This window comes from Aricia agestis, chromosome 11 (genome assembly GCF_905147365.1).
Source record: "Aricia agestis chromosome 11, ilAriAges1.1, whole genome shotgun sequence".
NCBI classification, from domain to species: Eukaryota; Metazoa; Arthropoda; class Insecta; order Lepidoptera; family Lycaenidae; genus Aricia; species Aricia agestis.
The window spans coordinates 9,579,400-9,601,048 of NC_056416.1; the positions used below are offsets into that span (position 1 = coordinate 9,579,400).

The 21,649-nt window shown below is 37.7% G+C and overlaps 1 protein-coding gene across 2 annotated transcripts; it reads right to left on the reverse strand.

The window, feature by feature from the left end:
- Positions 1–118: 118 nt before the first annotated feature.
- Positions 119–20,749, reverse strand: LOC121732143 (kinesin heavy chain). 2 transcript variants are annotated; one of them, XM_042121964.1, is made up of 18 exons: positions 20,434–20,749; positions 17,089–17,260; positions 16,866–17,009; positions 16,427–16,570; positions 15,903–16,027; positions 15,329–15,691; positions 14,980–15,114; positions 12,646–12,818; positions 9,281–9,470; positions 8,518–8,808; positions 8,059–8,220; positions 7,520–7,686; positions 7,243–7,344; positions 5,195–5,312; positions 4,395–4,622; positions 3,935–4,049; positions 3,580–3,660; positions 119–2,478 (listed from the first exon to the last, which is right to left on the reverse strand). In XM_042121964.1, exons 1-18 carry the CDS (start codon positions 20,578–20,580, stop codon positions 2,468–2,470), a joined length of 2,868 nt encoding a protein of 955 aa, XP_041977898.1. In that variant the 5' UTR covers positions 20,581–20,749; the 3' UTR covers positions 119–2,467. The 2 variants fall into 2 exon arrangements, with proteins under 2 accessions (XP_041977898.1, XP_041977897.1); XM_042121963.1 differs by having other exon boundaries at positions 3,553–3,660.
- Positions 20,750–21,649: the final 900 nt, after the last annotated feature.

Consider the following 21,649-nt stretch of genomic DNA (forward strand, 5'->3'; position numbering starts at 1 on the left):
TGAATTATAGGTGTTTCATCCTCCTCCTCACAGAATCTGCAAGTCGTTATGCTACAAATACCCATTCTGTTTAGGTGTTTGTTGAGTCTAGTGGGGTCAGTATAAATAAAAATCTCAGTAGCAAATTAAATTCATAGTTTTATTTTAAAATAAATAAAAAAATCAAGAAAACACTCGTTTGGAGAATTTTCCATATATTAAATACATCATACAAAAGATGTCAATACAAACTAAATCACTTGGTGCAAAGGCAAGCCTGTCGGTTCGGGAAACCGATATTAGCCTCTCATACACATCCAACAAAAGAAGTTACTTATGACTCAACAAAATACTGCCTTCCTCGTGGAATGCATTCGTAGGCATCTCCCAATTTTGAATAGTACATAGTATGCATTTGATCATGATTCTACTTTGTAAAAAAGAGGTATATAAAAAGCGTACAACACTTCAAAAGTGAAAACAAACATGATAATTTAGTTTTTTTTTTGCTTTACAATAAATAAAAATAATAAACTCAAATATCTAACTTAAGTATGAAATAATTTACTATAACTTTACACCTAAATGATATAATGTATTGCAACACGATCGAGGAGCCGTGGAACGCGCTTCGGATCGGACCGACGATAATTTCAGCTGGCGATCTAATATAATCTCGATCAATAAATCTAGTGGTTGTGATTTATCTTTGGCTTTCTGGGGCGCGTCCGTTCCAGGACCCCTCCCGACGCAGCGTGAGGTGCGTACGCGCTAACATCTAACGATATCTCATAAGTACTTACAGAGTTACAGATCTACCGAGAAGCTGATGCGTACTAAAAGCAAATAGAGAACTTCAACCGAATCGAAAGCGGACGTACGACGATACGAATAGCCGCGAAAGGAATTCAAAAAGCATTGGGATCTGTCAGAACAATAAAAAAAGTAAATCAACGGACCGAGGGAAACCTTCGCCGATCGGACAGTCGCGACGCTGCGCGGCGGGCCGGCGCGCGGTAGATAAGGACGGGGGAGCTGCCGACGCGCGCGGCGCTCGCTCGAGCCGGTAGACGGCGGGCTGAGCCGGGGAATGACGTCACTTTATTGTCATGCACTATCAACTTATTCAGCTGAGCGTTTGCGGTTTGGTTCGAACGAACGCCGCGACGAGTCGTAACCAGAACGTATTGCGTTTAGTCGAAAGAGATTTTCATATTCCGCGTCCGAATATAAAAATCGCCCACTAAAATGTCGGGAATTTATCTGGCGCTGTCGTTACCTAACGGCTGAGAACTTGCTGGTGCAGCAAGTCGCCTAGGTAGCGCTCGCACGCGCCGGCCAGTCGCGCACCGCCCGGTGAATAATCAAAGATGATATCAATTTTCACAGCATGTGACAATTAGAGTTCATTTGTATAATATTATTCGTAACTTTCATTATTATTATGCCTAATCTTTGATACTAATATGAATCTCTTAATAATTTCATTATCATGACGAACCTTAAAGATTTTATTAATTTAACCGTATAATGTAACAAATAATAGTATACAGAAAATCGATACCATCCAATCCATTTCGCACGAGCGGATCGTATCGCGATTGTTTAGTTGAAAGTTGGTTTTAAATTCCGTCGCCCGATACACCTCCGTACGAGGTCGTCCTTCGTTAACTTATTAAATGCTCGCATGTCGGCATAACAACGCTTATCACAATATAAAAATATATATTAAAAGAAGCTTACACTAGAACTACACATTGAAGATATACTCTGGTCTGCATCTGCCACCACACTTGCAACGCTACAACCACGAGATTAATATTGGTGATCTTTTTGTATTTTTTTAATTTTTTTATTTGTGCGGCAGCATATGCAAGTATGCAAGTAACTCACGACATTCTAAACATACAGTCATCGCAGCTAGCGAACGTTTCGCCTCCGACGGGGAAGAAACGGCAGCGACCCAACACTCTCCGCTCTGGTAACTGGCTCGGTGTTTTGTACTCACAGTTTCGTAGGCGTACCATTTCTTCCCATTACAACTAATACGATGATTTAGCACAAATTTATATAAAGCACATCAGAATGAAACTTAATACTTTCCGCTCTATCATTCCATAAAAATATAACATCTGATTATATAAAAAAAAAACAATATTTTTATATGTAAAGGAATACCTTCTAATAAATATTATGTGAACTGAAACACGCGCCGCACCGGCGCGCGGCGCCGATACAGACACGAATGGCGGAAGCTGTAATCTTTACTAAAATACATGTGCACTTAGTGATCTTAAAGATTAGATAGCTCGAAACGTTAAGCCTAAAAGGTTTCTACGATATTTTTGTTGCAGCTTACATTAGGCTTTCGTAAACATTATTAGAATTATTATATGGGTATATTTTTTCAAGAATGATTTTGCCGCCTTATGCTAGAGTACATCTATAAAGTTTCAGTAAGATTCTCTATGACGTAACGGCTGTCTCTTCAACTTTCCTCTGTAAAGTAAACAAAACACACGTTAAAATAAATGTCACAAATTAATAACACTAGGTTTTCTATAAATATAATATTATCTTGAAGTGTGTAAAGTTTAAATTAAATACGCTAAGCGTGTTTAGTTATAATTACATGCAATTACTTATAAATTATAATTAAGTGTTTGTGTGAGTGTATGTGTGTGTAACCGCGTACGTACGTACAGGCAGTGTTGTAACTCTCTCGAGCCTTTAGTCCTGTAATAAGACTTGAACTCTCCGTTACGACAAGATTCCTTATTTTTATAATTGAAGTAAAACTATATAATTTTAACTCAAAATACAAAATATTATACATAGTAAAATAACAGCTGAATTATATAATATTTTAAATTGTACACATATTTAATATTTGTACAGTAAACTTTTTTCGTTTATTGTTTGTTTTTTTTTGCTTAGTGTGTGCAGTGCATTGTATTTATGTTTGAATAAAACATTTTATTATTATTACTAAACTAGATGAATTATACACACCCATCACCCAAAAAAAAACGGATTTTGTGTCTGTTGCAACACTCAAAACTACACACAATTTTTTGGTTTTGGGACCAAATGTCAGCTAAGGTAGCAATTTTTGTATAGCTTAGGACTTTGTTCTCCAACTTTTAATAGCACCAAGCCAAACATATAAAACAGATAAAAACACAACAAAGAAAACAACACAAAAAAAAAAACTAACTAGAGTCAAGCAAAACTAATAAGTATAATATTTTGAATTGATAACTTTCCCCCCTATTAGAGACTGAAGTTATATAATACAGCCGTCGTGGTCTTCGATCACTATATATAATACTATATATTTTATATGTATATTAGTGATCGAAGGTCGTGCTTGATTTATCTAGCCTTAAATGGTGAACTAATTTACTGTTTAATCAAGCCCAGCATATTTTGAATTTTATCATTTAATTAGACACTGAAGAATAAAAGAATAAAAAAATCATTAACTAGGTCACTCATTAGTCATTACTCGATATGAGCCATACTGTAGTGCGTCTAACAGACTCGAGCGTTACAACGTGTGCGTGTACGTACCGCGCGCGCCAACAACAATGGATTTACGTTTGATGTCGTGCGCCGGCGCCGGCCGCACCACGCCCGCCGCGCCCGCCAGGTGCCCGCCGCCCGCGCGGATCGGCTTCGCTGTAATACACAATATTACATTAGATTACTTACTTAGGTTTACTAGTCTGTATTCTGTAACATCGCCTTAGGAAGTTGTTCTACTTATACATTGTTAATGAAAAAAATACATTTTACGAAATATATATTGATTTTCAATTGGTAGTAGTAGCATTTGACAAGAGTTTTTCTATTTATTTCAGCCATTTTGATTGGTTAATGTCAAAACGTTAACCAATCAACAATGCAAAACTTCAAAAAAGTTTCGAAACCAGCTTTTAGTGACTTTATTTACCGATTTGTGCCTGCACGCCCCTGCGCGCGAGGTTCTTGGCGCGCACCGCCTCCTTGATCCTGTCCACCTCGAACTGGTACCGCTTGCGGTCGCGCATAGCACCCTCCTTAGCTTCCTGTGATAACAACAAAAATATTCTATTTAGATACGCACTTGTTAATAAAATGTTTATTTCACTGACACAAAAAAATTAACTGGGTATATTCCTTTTTACTAACTTAAGTATATTTGTTATTGAAATGACTAGAGTTTTGACGGCATCTTATAATAAAGTTTCTGATAATATTTTCTTATCCCCAACATTCAACACAATGTTTTCTTCTGTTATATGAAGCGCCTCCTACAACAATCTAATAAAAGGACAAAACATTACAGCTAGACACTGTTTAAATATTTCTTTGTGTAATTTACAAATATAATTATCTCGTTTATTCGTATTGCGTGGTTTGAGAAGTCTCACCTTGAGCGCGGTCTCGAGCGCCTTGACTCGCTCCATGGTGGCGCGCAGCCGCTTCTCCAGCTTGGGCAGCTCGCAGCGCAGGTCGGCGTTGTCGCGCACCAGCTGCTTGTGCACCTTCGTCAGCTGCTCCAGGTTGTTCTCCAGGAACGAGATCTTCTGCTTCTGGGCGAGCGAGCCGCCCTCCTCCTCCGCGCCCTCCTCCGAGTTCGTCGACTTCTTGATGCGCGCCTGAGCAGAGAAAAGTTTGATATTACTAGTCTTATCGTCGTTGCGCCTGCCAAATCCTTGTGTTTTTATTTATTAAAATTTTCAGGGGTAGACAATAAACTATTTTATTGGATGATTGATGAATTTATCAATAAATTAAATGTCTTAGTTCATACTTAATAAGGTTTGCCACCATATGCATTTTTTATTTATTGATAAGTCCAACCATAATAAAATAAAATAGTTTATTGTTTACAACTGAAAATTTTACTAAAAAACAAGAGGATTTGGCAGGCGCAAGGACGTTATACGAGTTTAATAATTTACACTTTGTCTACAGATTTCATAGAATCTTAATTATTTATTAAGAGAATCTTCTAACATTTCAGACGAAAACAATAGACAAAAAATAAGAGACATAAATTTGGACTGCGACAGTGTAATGTCTTAAAGGGCAGCCATTTTCGGACACATCATTTCATCAAACGCGATTTGTCGAAGATATTTGAAGAGACTTCCGTTATGATTAAAAAGTATATTATTAACTTACTAGTTACTATCAATTTCATAGTTTGAAAATTCCTTTAACATACCTGTAGGTCCTGGACGAACAGTTTCCGCAGGTTGTGCAAAGTCTGCAGCTCCTTAGCCACGGTGTCCTCCAGCCCCTTGAGGTCGGCGCGGGCTTGCTCGCGGCGCTCCACACTTTGGCTACAAACACACACGCGATAAGCTGATATAAAAACAAGCTATGCGAGCTCACTCGTGATTGGTTAGTTTCAATCTGACACTCGCAGCAAGCAAAGATTGTGTGCGACTTTTTACATATACGTCGTAACGTACGTGATACTTTTATAAGGGATCCGCACACCGATCAGAAGAAATTTATGAATTTATGAGGATTATTATGTGTGTTAATATAATTTTATGAAGCCATATTACCTGAAACGTGATCGAGCTACAGCACGCACCCATCCATATTACGCCGCGCGGTGACTAGGCCGTGCTTTCGAATGTGCCGACTCCCGGCAGAATGAATATGAATGGGATACGTGCGGAATAAAATGACAAATCAAAAATAAAAAGCGAGGCGTCACAAGACCTTGCACTACATACGTACTCACTCGATATACAACTCATCGCTATAAAGTTACCTAGTATCGAGCCATTTAATCTAGAATACTAAAATTGCCGCCGATCAGCGGAGCCCGTCTAGATTAAATCGCGGGCGTGACCTGCCCCGGCCCGGCGGGAACTTGGTGCAATACTGAATTTGGACTGAACGTGAATGATTAAGACTTGCACAAGTTCTCGGCCCGGAGGTGAGGCGATAATCACTCGTCGGCATATAAGAGTGCACACTAGGGAGTGAACGTGGGAAGGAACAACAAATGCAGAAGGAATGTGGGTGCATGCGCTACATGATGTCCACGGGGGACGAAATGCAAAATGGAATGGCGTCGTCGAGTCTTCGAATCTCTTTAAATGCAATGAACCTCGTCTCCGAACGAAAGGCCATCGGTAGTAGATATGGTCGACAAGTGTTATACAAAAATATTTAAGAAAAATATGTCACTCGTAAACTCTCTTTACAACTCTATGTACACGACTATTTACAATGTTTTGAACGCGTTAATCTCACTCGTAAATGCTCCTCTGTAAAACTAAATTGTGCCAAATAATACTGGTTTTAACTAAAAATTAGCACGAACCGAAGTTTTATCACAAAACACGACTAGCGAGGCAGTGAATGTTAAGTTGTTAATCGCGTTCCCCTACCGTTGTACAAATTATCACTATATTTATTGACTAGTTACAGTATAAAGTATCTAGTAGATTTATCTAACAAGAGTAACAATCAACAGTGAACTACTCAACTAGTGTTAAGAGTCGAGAAGAAACATTATTAGAGGACCGCTACACATAATCGGTATTAAGTTCCAATAATCATGCTATTAAATACACATGAAACAACCACAACGAACATGCTCGACGTTAAAAATAGTTACCAATTAGTAAAATAATTAAAATATACTTTTACTCCTAGTATAAATTGCCTAATATAAAAAAAATAGGTAACATAATAATTTGGAAGCGAAGCATCGAAACGACTGAAAATCAACCCTAAATCAAGAAGTCTACGTATCGGGCACAGCTGCCTTATATAATCTCATTAAACCTATAATAATTTATTGCCACTCGTGCTTATATAAGGCAGTTGCGGTGATAGAGAAGCGAATCATCTAATTCATGGATCTCGTCACGTCAAATCAATTATTGTAATATAAAGGCACGAAACGATAAATCGGCGGCGCGGAGACCCATGACGGTATCACAGTGAAGGCGGCAAGCTCAAACCAAAACAACAATCTGTGGGTAGCGATGGGTGAGCAGGATCATGGTGACGGATATGAGCAGATGCAGTTGGAGGGGGTGGATGTTGCAGGAGTGGCGGGGAGGGGGCTTGGGGATTGCCGAGAGCGACTTCTCCTCCGCGACCGAAGCCTTCTCTATTTCGAGGCCCGCGTATTTCTCTTTGGGCGAGATAATGTAGTCGTTATACTCGTCCTCCTTCAACATCCTCTGATTGGCCATCTCTTTTTCGGCCTTGTCTAGGTTTCTGCGCGGCGACTTTACTAACATTAGCTCCTTGAGTTTCGCCGACTTGTCCGCCTCCTCGCGCTTCAGTTTGTCGTAGTCGTCCTGCAGCTGCTGGCGCGCCAGCGTCAGTTCCTGGTACGTGCTGTAACAAACGGTACATTCATTACAACCCATATGTATCGAAAAATATCTAAAGTCGCAACAATTTTTCTTGGAATACATATATTGAATAATAATTGCCAATATAAATCCAGTTGTTATTGACACACAAACACTGTCAGGACTTATATATATATGTAACAGTGACATATACTAACTCCTTGAGGTCCTGGTGCTGTCTCTGCAGCGCGGCCAGCTCGTCGCGCAGGGCGGCCAGCTGCGTGGCGTGCGAGGCGCGCAGCTGCTCCAGCTGGGCCTCGAGCGCCGCTCGCACCTGCGTGTCCGCGCGCTGCTCCGCCGCCGCCTGCTGCACGCGCTCCGCCGCCTACACCATACACAATATAGTTATGGTTTATTGTTGCGTAAGTGGTGTTGCTATAACATTTCTAAGCAGACTTTCGAACAGTTTCACAACATTGTTGGTGGGTTAGTTTCGATGTCAGCCAATTAAAACTGCTATATAAACCGATGTGGCTAAGAAAATTTAAAACATAATATTTATGATAAATTAAACAGAAAAAGTTATGATTGCTACATGACCTAACTTTTTCAGCTGCACTTTGCGGATTTTAGTTATTATTTCAGTCCGAAAAGTAAGTTACAACAATTTTACACAAGGTAAATTTGATAAGAAAGGATTTTAAGGGTGATTTACAAAAAAAATTGTCGCTTTAACACTCCATCTTCGCCAACTTACCTGTAGACGAGCACACTCCTCTCTCAGCGCATCAGCAGCTTCCTCCAGCTGTCGTTTCTTGTTCTCGGCCTCGCGCATGGACTCGGCGAGGGACGCGCACCGCGCCTCGTGCTGCGAGATCAGAAGCCGGCACTCTCCCAGCGACCGCTCGTACTCCTCGATCTATAAGATAGAACATATTGATTTTTTAATAACCGACTTCTGGAACTTCTATGTTCGTCTTTTTATATTTCATTTTTATTCATCTATCAAGATCACAATCAATCAAAACATCTTATCAACTTTCCTACCTACATTAGTTTAAGGCATCTTATAATAATATATCTATGTATGTTTATCTTAAGAGACATCTGTGAATATAATTTCTGTGAAGACAGGACAGGACTTAATTAATTCCAGCTCAACTTATTGTTAACTTACTACTAACCTTACCCTTAACCTTATTAAGTTAGTACTAACCTTCTGATTAGCGTCAATATTGGCGGACTCGAGCGAATGGCAGCGCTGCACGATGTTCTTGACCTCGCTCTTCATCTTGCTGATGTGGAGGCGGGCCACGGTGAATTCCTCCTCCAGCTTGCCCACGGTGTCCACGTTCAGCTTGAAGTCCAACTCGGAGCCGCCTACGGCCGCGCCGATCTCCGCCAGGTCGCGCAGCAGGTTGGTCAGCAGCTCGGCGATGCGCTTGCGCTGGTGCGCCGACATGTCACGCAGCTGTTGCAACTCGGCCGTCGCAGTCGCCAGAGCACTCTGTGTAAAATTTTAATTCGAGTACCTATAAATAACTGAGATCGGTAGGGCGATTCAGTATACGACTCGGATTCGAAAACTTTGCCGTGCGATCATTATCATAGACAAAAACATCGATCATAGAACAAAAATAGTCCTTATTTAATATGCCATATTGATCGTGCCCGGAACTATGCCTTAGTGGGGAGTGGAGCACCATGGGGTTTTAGTGGGTAGATCATACGGGGAGTACCACATACTCTGGTTAATATCCCCAAACCGCTGGAGAAGCGCAAAGCATTTCCCTATGTACTATCAGAGAAGTTGATTCCTAGGCAGATGGTGGACCTAAGTAATTTGGTCGCGTTAAGTGAAACTCATCAGACCGATCACAGCTAACATTGAATCAACATAAGCCAACCAAACGACGTAGGTCTGTCAACTGCCTAGGAATCAAATTACTTGGGTATAAAAAAAGGTGTTCTAAACTCACCTGCTTGGCCTGCAGGTCCTCAGCCATTTGGTCGCACTCGCGGCTCTTGCTGTCGACCTCCTGGGACTTCTGGTCGTAGTTGACAGCGAGCTCCTCGAGCGCCTGCAGCACTTCCTTCACCTCCTCCTTGGCCGCCTCGTTCTCCTGCTGGATGCGGTTCATGTCGCCCTGCAGAGCTTCGTAGTCGCGTCTGCGGGTTTATATACAAGGTCATACATTTGTTTATTTGTACTGTCAGAGAAGTTGATTCATACGCAGATGGCGGATCTACGTATTTTGGTCGCGTTTTGTCAACCACAGTCGCCAGATTACGAATTACATTTAGTTGACATAATCCAAACAAATGACGTAGGTCCGTGAACTGCCTATGAATCAATTTCCTCGATGGTACTAATTCTATAATATGTTTTTTATTGAAATAGTTTGAGTCGTTTATGGGCTTTTGGCCCATGTCCTTTTTCTGTCGCTTTCACAATCGACAGCGATCATCGGCAATCGTAGACGAATACGCTGTTTACACATTCGTACTATATTTGTCTATCATGTTGATGGGCTAACGTGAAGAAAATGTACCATCAAGGAAATTTATTCCTAGGCAGTTGACCACTAACCAATGCCATTTGGTTTTGGTTTGGATCATGTCAATAGGGATGATGACAAGGTCAAAGATTAGCGAATTTTGTTAAGAAAATAAAGAAATCACGGTAAAAAATAAGTGTTCCCAAAATTTCAGCTTGATAGCATTTGTATTTTTTTGTTATGCGCCTTCAAAGTTCGATATTCAAGTCGATTTTTTTTTTCAATTAAATTTCTTAATATTTGTATACAATTCGATAACTTATGCAATTAAAAGCAACTTTTGTTATGAAACCACTTTCATAAACGCCATATTTAATATACCTGTCGAACAAAGTTGTCTCCCGATGCGTACAAACTACGAAAGACTGACGTCATACTTTCGTAGCATGGAGCGTTTCGGGCAGGTCTTTTTTATGAGATATTTGAATTGTCATATCTTGATAAATTTTTAAGCTATCAGAGTCATTCTTTCAACGATGTTTCTATTTTTTAAGTGTCTTTCAATTACCGATAAGAAAAAAAAATAGTCATCATGCCTATTCAATATTAATTGTGATCTGCCGGCTGGGTTTGATGTAACGCGACCAAATTACGTAGGTCCTCCATATGCCTAGAAATCAACTTCTCTGATAAAATAGGACCATAGCGCTAAAATAACAAACGGCTATACACAGAAGATGATGATTACTTATAGAATCGCTTGTAACTAAATAAGTAATCATAACTAATACTAAACGTATCTGTAAGTGCAGTTGTTACTTTACAAGTTTATTTTCTAAAAAAAGCCTTGACCATAACACAGTTATCAAATAACTAGTATGTTATGAATTATTTGAATCACACCTGAAATTAATTGTTTGATTAATTACATTTTATCTCTGGCCAGATAAAACTTGGCCAATGCAATTTAGGTACTCGTACGCCAAAGAGGTCATTGACCATCTATTATTCTAATTTGGCAGTACGAAAAATAAACTCGAGTGGATTGTTCTTATTTTTAGGTAACATGCCTACTGCCTAGTGTTACGTTTTACAAAGCTAACATTTAATTTCCGTATCAATAACCTACTAATTGCATTTTAATGACTTAATATGACGCGATTTTAATTTTAGTCATCTATTTCACGAAGTCATTTCAACTACGCATACGGAGAAATGAATTTTATTTATATGCGTATAGGAAACCTTCCCCCCTTGCTAATAAAAATAGTTATACTTACATCGAATAACTACACAAGATCTACTCGTCTTTGTCTTACATATTGGAAACGACACATGACAGAATAAGGACAGAAAACCTTTATAAGTTTGGGGAGTATAGTAAGAATATCGTTAATTAGAGATCGTAGATGCGTATCGACGCAACGCAATCAGAGAGTCGTGCCAATAAATAAAAGTCACGTACAAATCTTACGGCCTGTTTCACAATCTTATGATACTTAACAGTTCTTATTCACAAGTTTTATTTGTATTTCCTAACTAATCGCTAAAGGTTGTAAAAAACCGCCCATTTTCTTATTGAGATGTATATTTAGATATTTCTAGCTTCATTCATATAGGGCTGCTTCATCAATTAATAATCATTATTAGCTAGCTATTGCCCGCGACTTCGTCCGCGTCCTCGTCAACATTTGTTTTCGTATTTTTTTTAAATAAGTAAAAAAATATCCTATGTTACTTCTGATATCTCCAAGAGTATGTGTACAAAGTTTCATGATGATTCGTCAAGTACTTTTTGCGTGAAAGTGTAACAAACATCCGCGCTTTAACATTTATAATATTAAAGTAAGACTCTAAGACCCAATTTCACCAACCTCTGTTTGTTAAATCCTAACAAGGCATTACTTAACGGACCTTGGAAAATTAAACAGACTGTTAAAATACTTATGTCCCACAGTAAAAATTTAACAGCGGATTAGTAAATGCAATGTTAAGTAAACAACGAGTGAACAACTATCAATTCGTTCATTCTTGTTATAAGGCGACGAAATTGCAATGTACAAGATTAATACGACATGTTTGCTGCAATGTGTCACTTTCTTCCATAGTAGTATAATAGTAGATAATGCGACCAAATTAAAATATCACTGATCGCAAACATTTGTTACGCTATAATAGTTCTTAATTTACCAGGTTAATAATTATTATCTGTCAAAGCTGAAAACATGAATCATAATACAAACTTTTATTTACATATTTCGGTTTGGTAATTTGGATACAAGTTAGTATATTTGCAATGTCAAGGAAAATCCGAAGGCTGAATTTTTGGCAAAGTGAAAATAAATAATTATTCACAACTATGAAAATAATGGTGGAACGCTCGATAGCTCTAACAGGCCATTAACTGATTTTTTATTTAACATTGCTTGATGAAACTGGGTCTAAACACACTAGGCCGAAGTTCGCGGCGTAAATTCCGCATGATAACGTCCGCAATGTCAAACGCATACAAAATACGGACGGAACGCGACGGAATAGTGTGTCATCGGTAATTGAAAATACATTGCGGGCGTAATCATGCGGAATTTACGCCGCGTAACTTCGGCCTAGTGTGTTTAGACACTAAGGATTGTTGTGAACTGGTTAAACTGGTACAATTAATGTTACCGCTGAAATGTCAAAATAGTCCTAAAACCCAATGCCATGTCCACTATAACATAATATTCATATCTATGTCTAACATAGTTCAATAACAAACAAAACAAAGTTATATAAACCGAATGGTATCAAGCTAAGTAATAGGATTAATTGTTCATCACGCATGTATAGTGTATACTCTCTATTACCTCGTGCACGCGATCAGCTCCTCCTGCTCCATCATTTGCTCTTTCAGCTTCTCCACGAGCTGCGAGTGCTGGTTGATCTCCTCGTCCTTGTCGTCCAGCTGCTGGTACAGCGCCTCCAGCTTGCCCTGCATGGCAGCATCCTCCACCACGCTAGACACAGCCACTGGCACGGGCTGGGATAAAAAAAAAACAGATTTTGATGATATTCGTCGAGACATCATATGATGATACTCGTCACCTTGCCTCAAACTAGCGATCATGACCAAGACTAGGAAACCTAGATACGATACGAAACGCTACAAATGTGTTACACATTAATTTGTAAAGTAGGTGCACATTATAATGTACCATCGAAGAAATTGATTCACAGGCAATTGACCGATCTACGTCATTTAGTCAGATTATGTCAATTCAATGTTAGGTGTGATCTGTCGGATGGGTTAGTCATAACCATAAAGTTAATATACCTAGCGGAATAGAGAAACAAAGGCCTGAGCAAGAGAGATGTCACTATCAGTAGATAACACTGCGTGGTAAAAAGAGACGTGTGATACATGACAGCAGCATTCTTTTTTTGACGTCGAGTCGGCACGTGCCGCACGTTGACCATTTAATCTCATAGAAATCATGTTCAATCATGCTTGTGTAAGTGTATACATACACATATTTTTACACACAGATAAAACCAATTTCGGTTTCGTTTGACAGCTCGAGATTGTTGCTCTATTCCGCTAGGTATATTAATTTTATGGTCATAACGCAACCATATTACGTAGGTCCCCCGTCTGCCTATGAATCAACTTCTCCGATATACAAGTCTTCACAAAACTTGGCTGTATTTTTCAAAGGATTAGGTAGACAGAAAACGTAACATGCATATAACAATATTCGTTTAATATTTCGAAATATGATATATTTAATAGAAAGTAAAAACACGCGAGTCGTTCTGAAATAGCCGCTCTAATTCCATTATTATTGCCGAGCTTATCTACGATTAAATTCCTATAATGGAACGCAGGTTATGGTCTTATTTTCACTTTATTGTAGTATGTGTTGCAAAATGCGAACTTGCGGCCACACTCAGAGTGATTTAACAATTACGTAACTTTAATTTAATGACGATTATGACATAAACTCCATACAATTTCTGTCAAACTTTTGACTATTTTAAAGTTAAGTAATTTTGTTAAATTTCTCTTAGTACGGTCATTAGTGGTAGGTACTCAACTTAATATTTTCACGTCGTATTTTAAGTATTCAGACAATAACTAAGTAAAACTAACATAAATTATATTAATGTGCACATAAATTCTAAAGTACCTCTCATGCTAGAAAATGTACCTAACCTAGTTATTATGACTAATGCTCTGCCGGGCTAGTGTAGTGTGTATCCAGCTCACTGTATTATCCACAGTGCAAATTAAATCACTTCACTCAAATATTGACCTTCAAGTGTTAAATTTTCATTTACCTCTCGCTTAGAGTATGAGTCATTAATTTAATTGTCTGTATAATTTAAGTAAGTACCTACATAAATATTATTTTAAAATCAAATCTAAATAATTATCATAATAACCATCGTGTGCAAAAAGAAGTTCTAAGGTATAACTTTTTAGTCAAAAGTATTTAGTATTAAAAAAAGAGATGATTTTTTTTTATATTAAAACTATATTATTATTTTACTAAGGGTTTCTTAATAACATGAAGATATTTTCATTGATAAAGAAGATAATTTGCATGACGTCTTTGGATAGTCTTGCCTACAAAACTATCCAAAGTTTGCTATTTAACATAAAGCTTACTTATTCGAGTAGGTGGTGACTGCCTAGATACTGAAGGTTGTAAGTTCAAATTTTGCCAAGGGCAGACAATGTGAAAATAAATGCATAGTATGTAAAATAAAAAATTAATACATAATAAACTGCTTTTTAAACATCTCTAAAAATAACCAGTATTTGGATGATTGATGATATAGATGATTTATACAGTATTTTTCAGAGCGAAGTCACCACTCCTCAAATACTGTAGTGCCTGGGACAAGATTTTTAAATGTCCGTATGGTTGCCCAAGCGCATACGGCATTCTCGCATCATAGACGGCCTAGTCCAGAGGAGAGAACTAGTCAATACGTCTGGGACCAATTATGTGCGGGTTTCCTCACGATGTTTTCCTTCACTGTACGAGCGTCCGCATTATGTCCTTGATGATGTACACGCCTCCACCCGGGTTCGGGCTCTAAGAGTGCGAACCAACGGTCTACCCATTAGGCCATGGATGCTCATAAAAGAAAGAACCAGTCTTATGTTTCACGTAAACAAAGATAATAGAACTTACCGCTGCTGGTGGTTTGTCTTCGATGAATGACGTCACAGGAGTGACAGCGTCAATCTCAACCAGGTTGACTTGTTCCTCCGGACGCACGGTCTCACCTGACCGCCAACGGCTGATCTCGGCCTCCAACTTCTCAACCTAATCAATTAGCCACACTTTAGTTACCGAATTCTGTATTTTAACAACATTAACATTTAGTCAAGATGCACTCGGTAAATTCAAACTGCGAAGTCAAAAACAGTGAATATCTCACATAATTAATTCTTGAGTGAGATGGCACTTGCTATCAAAATCATGGAATGCAAATTCATTAAAGGCACAGGTAACCTGGAAAATTTAATGTATTTCTTACCTTTCCTTTCAGCCTAGCCACCTTCTCTTTTTCCCTTTCGTAACGACGCTTCCATTCCTCTGCCGTGAGTTCCTCGTTGACACATACAACATTCTTGACAGTCTTTGCTCTTTTACCGAAGTCGAGTGTACTTTTGGTTTCGCTTTCGTTAAAGGATGCAGGGGAGCAACAAATCACGATGGTTGTCCTAGCGTTACCTCCGAGGGACTCTTGTAGGATACGGGTGAGTTTGGAATCTCTGTAGGGAATGTGGGATTTGTTTCCATCTGCTAGAGCCGAGATAACATTACCCAAGGCAGATAAGGACTTATTGATATTCTTAGCTTCATCGAGCACCGTGCCTTCAGCACCAGTTTTTGATACCTAAAAGGAAAGAGAGATTTAGAAATATAATATAAATATTATACTGTAGAAGGCTGTGAGTTACAAAACACTGAATTATGTATAGTCATCCCTTTTTTCGTAGATTGATTTGAAAGGGATGACACTATGATGTTGACACTTTTTAATTTATTCACTTTCTTGACAGACTAATAAATCAAATTTTAGACAAGAACAAAAAAAAGGTTTGAACCTTTTCAGAACCAGCCAAATCCACAAGGTATAATTTTCCTGAAAGTTTCTTTTGATTTTCCAAGTTTTCCTGTTTGACGTTTATGAGGAAGACTGAATGAGATCTAGAAGAGTGTTCGTTCATGTCTGGAATAACAAAACATATGTTAAAATGAGTCCAAGGCTAAAAGATTTAAATGAATGTAAAACAGTACAGGCTTGAAAATATTTGATTGAACTATGAATAATAAAAACGAAGGAAACGTAACTCCCATACTACTACTCTCATACTATAGTAACGTCAGCCTAATACCGCTTAAGGCCACCTAAATATTGCAAATGTATTTAAATGTGTACCTAGGACCTAGGTACACATTTTTGACAAGTATTGTAGAGCTTGTTTTTTAAAAGAGTTACTTTTCCTTAGTTTTTATTATTCATAGTTTGAAAATCAATTTTTTTCTTACATATTACACTTATATTATGCAAAATAAAATATGTCTAGATATTTTGTGACCATGAAAAATGTTAAAAACAAATACACACTTGTAACAGCAATATGCCGGTTAGATTTTCCCTCTTCAATAACTTCGAAAACTTCCTCGGGACTTGACACAAATCTTTCAGTAGCACCTTTTACAAATGGGACTCTGTTTTTGTCCTCATGGACACTCAGGTTCACCTTCGAGACTGAAAAAAAATTTATATAATATTAAAAAGTTAAGGTTCATATATATTTTTATACTGTAATAAAAATGAACTAACGTGTTAGGCTGGTTTTACAGTCACGCGTTTCGGCAGCGCCGTCGGAGCGCGCGCGTTCGAATATGTATGGGGGTAGTAGTTGCGTTTTAAAGTCCGCGCGCTTGAGCAGCGCCGTTCGTCCATACGTTTGTTACAGCTTCGAACGCGCGCGCTCCAACGGCGCTGCGAAACGCTTAACTATAAAACCAGCCTTACACAGTGCAAACAAAAATATGCTCACCATCTAGGAGATCTCTGATTTTGTCCATATAGATTTCAAAATAAGAAACTTTAATATGGAACTCAAGATTTTCTTCCATTGCATAGATGTGGTTAAATATGTCGTTCACTATTCGTGGTATGATACCCTGTTTTCCTGGATCACCTAAAGAAACAAAAATACAATGAGTGGAGAAAAAGGATAATTTTGGAATAAAGCTTCAAATAAAGGCATTTTTACACACCTATGACACCCTCCATGGTATGTGTTTTTCCAGAGCTTGTCTGTCCGTATGCAAATATGGTTCCGTTGTACCCGGCCAGCACATCGGAAACAATACTTTTAGCAGCTTCATTATAAACTTTTTCTTGTGTCGCATTGGGTTTGAAGACTTTGTCAAATAGGTATACTTTGCCCTAAAAGGCAACAAAATTTTAAGTAAACATAAAAAATATATGTGTTAAAATTTATTAAAGATCACATTATAATTACAAAATATGTATTTAAATAAAATTTAACACTTAAATGTAGAATTTATGGCTTCATAAGTTTATAATTCAAAATTCATTAAAATAAACAATATAAAAATCATTAAAAGAAACAATATACAAATTATCAAAAGTGTTGTGCCAACTTTTGGGTCTTGATTTTTTCCATCTAGCCCCCTTTTGCAACATGCGATAAGGAACTTCGTTCCAAAAACACTGAGTTATAGTCATCCCAGTCCCAACATCAGCTCACAAAAGTATTTAAATAATCTTTTAAGAAAATTTTGTCTACCCACTCACATAATTTTATAATAAGACAAGGTTATTTATTTATAGTTAACATAAATAACAATAAATATAAATTATATATTAAAAGGGGATACTTTATGACAGGGATTTTTTTTTTACAACTGCTTTCCTTTGCACACTTAAAAAATCCTCGACAACTATTACAATAAGGATAATAGTAATGGAGAATGTTACCTAATTTTGATTATTAGCAGTTCACATTCTCTGTCAAAAATAAAGAATATTAGTGAAAGAATTACTTGGATACGTTAATTAGTTTCCGATTTGTAAGCAAAACAAGTTGTAACTATACGACGCGGGCCCCGGTAACGGTGTGACGTCATAGCACAATTCCGCCGCACGGGCCCCATACAATAAACGTGATTTTTTGCTCTATCTCAATAACGGCAACAGGTAGGCACTTGAAATTTTCACCAAAATATTTTAGTGTAAAGACTATACCAAAGTATTTTTCAGTTTTGACAGTAGGTGCGGAAATCATATAGGAAAGCAGAAAAAAAAATAAAGTCTAAATATTTAAAAACATTAAAATCTCAGGAACTACTTGAATTGTAGGAATGAAATAAAGTACAAAATTTGTGTCTCTTAATGATCAATCTAATCAACTGGGTAGCAAGTTTACAAACCCTCGTAATTAATTTAAATAAAAGAATTTCGTTTTCAGGGAGTCAAAAAATGACTAATTTAAAAATTGATTTTCTCAAAAAAGATGTAAAATGCGCACACAGGAGTTCTACTCTTGCATTTGAAATATAAGACGCCATCGACTTATTGCATTAACTTAGTCATGTCCGATTTTGGGGATTTCTAAAACACTGTGCACAGTGATTTTTGCATGGGAGGCCCCCTTAAATTTTTATTTTATTTTAATATTATTATTAAATATTAAAGTACACATAATATAATTAAGGCCTTGGTGAAAATTCCAAGTGTCTACCTATTGTCGTTTTAGAGCAAAAAAAGCTAAAAACTTATTATTACACTATTATACGTGTACTTTAATATTTAATAACTACTATATTATACTATTATATGTGTTCTTTAATATTTAATAATAATATTAAAATAAAATTTTAAGGGTTGATGAATGATGATTGAAAAATGATAAATTAATTTTTGTATTAATTCCCATACAAAAATCACTGTAGCGGTATGGAACTCTTCGTGTGCCAGTCCAACTCGCACTTGGCCGATTATTTATTTGTATTTTTTTACTAATCGGACTCACTCATGAATACATATACCGTTATTTTTTTATGAAATAAGGGGGCAAACGAGCAAACGGGTCACCTGATGGAAAGCAACTTCCGTCGCCCATGGGCACTCGCAGCATCAGAAGAGATGCAGAACGCACCTGCATCTCTTTTAAGAGGGAACAGGGTAATAGGGGAGGGTAAGGATGGGATGGGAAGGGAATAGGGGAGGGTAGGGAAGGGAACAGGGTAGGGGATTGGGCCTCCGGTACTCACTCACTCGGCGAAACACAGCGCAAGCGCTGTTTCACGCCGGTTTTCTGTGAGAACGTGGTATTTCTCCGGTCGATCCGGTCCATTCGTGCCAAAGCATGGCTCTCCCACGTCTAAAATAGACGACGTCTAAAATAGAGAATATAGTTTATAGAGCAAAATAGGCCAGAAATTGTGATTTTTGTATGGGAGCCCCCCTTAATTTTTTATTTTATTATAATATTATTATTAATTATTAAAGTACACATATAATTAACACCTTGGTGAAGATTTCAGGTGCCTACCTGTTGCCGTTGTTGAGATAGAGCAAAAAATCACATATATTGTATGGGGCCCGCGCGGCAGAATTGTGCTATGACGTCACAAGCGGTCGCGGGACTGTTAGAGGGAATCGATATTTTTCGAAACTTTGAATCCCTATAAAATCAAAACTACTAGGTATTTTTGACTGCAACAAAAACTAGTGTATTTGTATACATACAGGCTTTACTGTGACAAAATTTCAAGCAATTTGGCATACCTAGTAACATTCTCCATTATAATTATTCATTACTATTCCAGTAAAAGTAATTCACAATATGTGAAACTCCATAAAATCCATACTAATATTATAAATGCGAAAGTGTATCTGTCTGTTAACTCTTCACGTTTAAACCGCTGAACCGATTTTGCTGAAATTTGGCATGGGGAAACTTTAAGTACCCAGAAGGGACATAGGATACTTTTTATCCCGAAAAAATGTACAGTTCCCATCACTGACCTCTATAATACACTGGACAGGCGATCGCTAAAAATAGCTGTCATTTTGTACAGCATTAGCCTATCCAGTGTATTATAGAGGTCAGTCATGGTTCCCATGCAATAAGTCATCAGTAAACAAAAAAATGTGAATAATGTAAACAAGTTTTTTTATTATTTTTCTAAAATATATTTTGTACGAACTTTATAGGAAACAAATTCCATTTGCTAATAAAATTATTATAATACATAAAATGTATAATATTTTGCTTTTTTATTACTATTGTAAATATTTTGCTTGACAATATGTTTTACCCAAACAAAAAAATTACCAAATTGCCAGGTCAAGGTCAGGAAAATATTTGTATTGATTTTCGGCAAAGTATCTTAAATTCGCAATCTGTCCGTAATATGTTAAGATTTTTCCGATTATCGTGTTAGTAAGCATATTCAACCAAGCGGAATAAAAAAGAAAGGCCATTTCGTAGCAGGTGAACACCACTACAGTAATGTATTAGTCATCATGATCTAAATTAGGGCGATGATTGCAGAAACTCGTGCTCGTAATAAAAAAATATTTACACTTACCCCTATGGAAATACAATTATCATCCGGGCCTGAAGGAAATTTCACAATGAATTTAGAACCAGCCTTTTCTTCGGAGTCATTGAGTGGCCGAAATCGGCATACCACTCTAATGCTGTCTTCAGCAGCTATTTCACGGTCAGCTGCCATATTGTAAAGAAAATAATCTTACACTACACACCTTTTATGGAGTTAAAAAAACTAAAATATTATTGGAACTTAAAACCGTGCATGAAGAACTACAAAGTTAAAAAATTGTCACTGGGAAATCTTCATGACAGCACTATCAAAATGTCGGCCATATTTTACAAAGAAGAAAAATCTGCGTTTGCTTTCATTGGTTGAACATCTAATGCCAACATAACAACAAAAATCGATTTATCCACACGACTTGTCGTCAGCAGTAGCCAGCGACTGCCAAGTGCCAGGCGCGACTCGCGAGCGACTTGACTTAGATGATCAGCGGTCAAAACTCAAAAACCTTCATCCTGCCGTCCACGGACTCCACGTCGCGTCTTGACATTTGACTTGTGTGGTTGAGGCCTGTGGGCTGCCGGCTGTGGCCTGAGACTGTAATATAAATTGTTCATTTATTTATTAATGCAGGGACCCTTGGAAAACCAAAAATTTTCACGGAACCCCAAAAAAAAGTTTTCAGCAACTTTGGCAGGTAATGACTAGTGGAAAATTTGCACCGAAAAATGTTTTGTAAAGTGATGCCATGACATTTCTTAAAAAGATTCATTATATCACTTGCGGAGGTAAAGGCTTCTGGGAAGCACACTTTGATACTCAAAGTGTGCTTCCCAAAGCCTTTGGAGAAGCCATACCCAGAGGCGGCGTAAGGCGTGGGCGATGTGGGCGACCGCCCACGGCGTCACGGTCTAAGGGGCCTCGCGCCTCTTGGGCCCCGAGGTTTTTTTAAGGGGGATATTAGATTATCATATAATATATTGGATCCGAGATCATTGAGTCAATTATATTGGATAATGTTATTACATTATCCAATATAATTGACTCAATGATCTCGATAGACATAATATGATTCATTTCTTCCTTGATCATAGATTTTTGACATTTGCTGAGAGATTGGATCAAATACGGTCATAGAAATAGGTGTTGCCAGTTATTTAATATAAAAAAGAGTTTTTAATTTCTTGTTCCTTAATGTGTTTCAAATAATGTAAAGTAATTATTTTTCTAATTATATCCTTGGATA